General features: G+C 38.9%; 1 protein-coding gene across 1 annotated transcript in view; it reads right to left on the bottom strand.

The window, feature by feature from the left end:
- Nucleotides 1–2,736: 2,736 nt before the first annotated feature.
- The window catches only part of LOC144652735 (uncharacterized), a 2,204-nt gene continuing 784 nt past the window's right edge, over nucleotides 2,737–4,156 (bottom strand). The window contains exon 1 of the mRNA XM_078512790.1: nucleotides 2,737–4,156. This exon is cut by the window's right edge and continues 784 nt beyond it. Coding sequence (XP_078368916.1) covers nucleotides 3,124–4,156 — 1,033 coding nt within the window. The 3' untranslated portion in view covers nucleotides 2,737–3,123.

Here is a 4,156-nt window from a genome sequence, read left to right as displayed (position 1 = left end):
ACGGTGCAAAACAAAAAACCTAAAAAGATTTTGTGTTCTATTAATTTCACTAATAGAACACAAAAATCACAAATTTTGGAAAACATTCCTGTCAAAATGCCATTGCCATTGTAATGTCAAGTTCCCCAATCAACAACCTATCCTACCAAATTATTCCCAGATAAATTTTAGATAAACTCGCAAAGTTGGCAGCGTTCGGTTAAATCTTGAAAAAGTTATAAGCGTTCAAAGTTAGCGCGGTTACTTCCCCCTCCCACCTTCCCCTACCGGTCTGGATAGGGTTAACTTTGTGGATAAAAATAGGTTCTAAGCCGTATGCACTATATTTGCATCTTTTTATACCAAATAAATTGCCTCCAACCTAGTTCCTGCCTTTTTTTAGAATAGGCCACAGAAAGCATTCCAGGCAACCTGTGGCGTCATGTAATGACGCCACAGATAGCTTGCCAACCTTTTGCACAGTTTCCAACCTTTTGCACCACAAATTCTCTCACCTGTTTTTGCTTTTTTTGACCAAGCTCTTTGGTATTTAACAGCGACAGATCGTTCGTGGCAATGCTATAAAGTCAGGTTTGATTTTCTGGTGGCGAAAATACTTTTAATTACTTAAGGATGGCGAGCAATAAAGATTCATCCTTCTTGGCCCAATCTTTCCTATCAGGAGTAGACTTGTTGCGGGAAAACTTCTTGGCTCAATCCAAACATTGTGTGTGTAATATCAGCAATCTGTGACAGGGGATTATAGAACAGTGCCGCTCTACTCAATTCTGATTACTTCTTGGATATGTCCACGATCCCTCCTGCTCTTTTCCCTATCCCATTTAGCCATTCAAGACTGTGATCAACACTGACCTGGCTGAATTTGCTTGCATTCCATTTGAAAAGGAAGTTTCCCTTCATATGGCAACATCGGGCGGAAACTTGCAAGTACAGATCCCATATCCCCTCTCTATGAGCCCGTGTGAGAATTAAGAGGATAGAGTCCATTTCCATGTAGTTCCAACAAAACGTGAAATTGACCTTTTCTTCGGATCTTTGTGTTACAAATTCGTCGTCAAGGGCATATTTTTCTTTTCCAAAATTTGTAATTTTTGTGTTCTATTAATGAAATTAAGTTAACATTAATGCAATTATTTTCACCTTTTTAGCTTTTTGCAACGTTTTATTTATTTTGAGTACTTTTTTTTAGTAATTTTGGGCGATTTTCTGACGTTTTGGGAAAATTATGAAATCCAAGATGGCGCCTGTTTTGACATCATGTTGTAATTGTCACGTGATGTGACGTAACCATTACACATGACGTATTACAAAAAATAGATTTTTGAACATACTATATATCCTCTAAATTTCATTGTGATTGCTTTAATATTCAGGAAGTTACGGATAGGGTTAACGGTGTAATGACGTCATCTTAGGTGTCTTTATTTGTGACGTCATTTTGAGACTGAAGATCGCAAAAAAAATTTTGGTAACAAGCATTTTCGTTTTCAGCAGGTCAAATTACTTAAGAAAACTACTGTTACCAACTTTTACTAAAAAATGCCCCTTGATTTATCTGAGAATGACTTTACGCAAATACCGACTAGTCTATGTAGAGAGAATGAACTCAGAAAAAAATTCTGACTTCTTATTTATTTGTGTCATTAAAAGTGAGAATCACTAGGTCACGATATAATTCTCAACTGGTGGACAACGCTATAGACCCAATGCAAGTATGGCCACCAAATTTTTCCCTCAGAAGAAACATCTTTACACCAAATACGCTAGTAAACTTCTCAAAGTATTTTTCCATTCATTTTCAAGTGCTACCATCATCATTTTAAGAAACATGACTGGACAACAAATGATTAAGGCAGCCATTTTCAAATCCCAACAAAGCCAACTACGTCTTTATCCATTGTATAGCGTCAACTACCCTTTCAACAACCTGGGCAAGTGCTCTGCATATTAGAGCAGGATGAAATACGACTTGCAAGCGGTGTTGATATACGCAATATATTGAATGTGAGTGAATTTTGGTAAATTGATTAAGCTGTTCCTAATTTGGCGAGCCAAACGTAAGCTTCTTCCGTTCCTTGCGTTCTCTTAGCGCACGTCGACCGCTTATTTCGTACGCTGTTTCCTCCACCACAGTTCAGTGCTCAAACACAAGTTTGCTGAGTTTTGAAACGTACGCTTTACCCCGGGCATTCAACGGATCATTCCACGAATCCTCGGAACAGATGGCTGCTTGTTCGCCAAGCATTGTGTTCGGGAGTTCCGTTGTGCGGCCAGGGGAATAAACTACCCGGTTTTTACAATAAAATGTTCCGACTCTGTAGAATTCGATATCAAAATTCTAGATTCAAATACACAGATTCGTAACGGGTTCGGCTTATTGTGGGTAAACGGCTAATCGAATAAGGGATCAAAACCTCTGGGATTAGTCAAGAGTACGAGAACTTTTCCTGAAGTGTATAACGTATGTGTCAATAATATACATTATCTACCCGTCGATGTCTTTGAAATGAACCTTTCCAGCTATGCAAAAGGATGTTCCTAAAACGCGTACAAATCTTATTCCTACACATCATCGAAGTATGCTCCTCAATGACATTGAGATCGTAAGCATCAGGGAAACAGGGATGTCTCGCGAGAATGCACAATTTTTTACGTCCAAACTCGAAAAATCTTACAGTGCAGTATTTTTAAACCAAATTACAATACTTTTAGACTCTGAACCTGAAACGTTTTGGGAATTTTTGTTTTTTATTTCCGTTCTTTGTTAAGATGAATACACGTTCCATACAGCAAGAAAAAAAAATTCATTTTCGAAAGCAAGTATAAGCTTTACAATATCACAAGCGACACCTTAATGGATTTTTATTTTTAAGAACATTTTGCGACTTTCTTAACCGGTCATTTTTTATCGTTAATGTTATTAATATACACGTATCTTTATAATACAATTTTGTTTGAGTTTACTAACAGAGTATTAGAACGAGTATACTAATCTGCATACTAGAGGCGTCAAGTTTCTAACTAGTGGTTCAAACTTGAGTTTCGATTTCCTCCCATAGCGTGAAAAGAAAAGAAAGCAAATATCCACACATTTTTTGATGTGCGTAAAGCATTTTTTGTCAGTTACAAAATATACACCTTGTATTTGCTTATGCTTTCCTCAAATACACACATCGCGACTCGACCGTCCTTTGTCACTGTTATTCCACGCGAATCAATGCGAACGATCATCGATTCTTCATCCAGGTGAATGCTGCGAACAAACTCGCCATGTTTGGTGTAAACATGAAGCATTCTTGGGTATTTGACCCCAGAATCATGATTATATTCCACTGACAAAACCACAGCCTGTTCAGTTGCTCGAAGAAATGCTATAAAACGAGGGTGATGTGGTTTAGATTCATCCATTGTAAACCGAGAAAGGTGGTCGCCCTCTGCGCTAAATAAGTGAACGCAATTATTATATTCCCGTGATTCCAATACCATAACACAGCCATCATTAGCAGCAGTGATGTCACATGGATGTTTCAGTATGTTTTCTCCGAAGCTGTGAACAAACTGTCCATTCGTTTTGTACACCTGCATGTGCTGGGATCGTTCCACCACAACAAACACTTTGTTATTGGCATTCACTGTTATCAAAAAGCCGCGAGACCCTTCCTTCAGGTTAAACTTGTGATTCAAGTTTGCGTTCTTATCAAAGACACACACAAGACTTCCCAAATCTCTATGTATATACCAGCTGACCAGTAAGTACATGTTGTCTTCCTGGTCAGTAGCTATGCCTTGAATGATGAACCTATTGGTACCGTACATCGGAAGACTGGAAGAGGTCATGTACTTGCCGCTTTTGTCGAACACTTTTATGTCTCGATCGCCGTGGTCTACAACGATAAACTGGCCTTCTGTGTTGGTAGCAATGCAACGCGGTGACTTCAGCTTGTGTTGTTCTTCACCTTCCTGACCAAATGACCACGGTGTTACACAGAAATGCTCTATACCCGGTTTGTGTGACGAGCCAACCAACCTCTGGTCACAAACAGGATCAACTCTCTCTCCTCCAATGTCAATACAGGGCCAGATAGAAAACTCTTCGCCTTCTCTTGGACCGGCTAGTCTTCTGATATCAAAAATGACTCGATTTATTCGGCAAACA

Source organism: Oculina patagonica, chromosome 4 (assembly GCF_052425735.1).
Source record: "Oculina patagonica isolate OP01 chromosome 4, crgOcupat, whole genome shotgun sequence".
In the NCBI taxonomy this organism is placed as follows: Eukaryota; Metazoa; Cnidaria; class Anthozoa; order Scleractinia; family Oculinidae; genus Oculina; species Oculina patagonica.
Note: the sequence above shows the minus strand (reverse complement) of the source record. Positions and strands in the feature narration are given on the sequence as shown.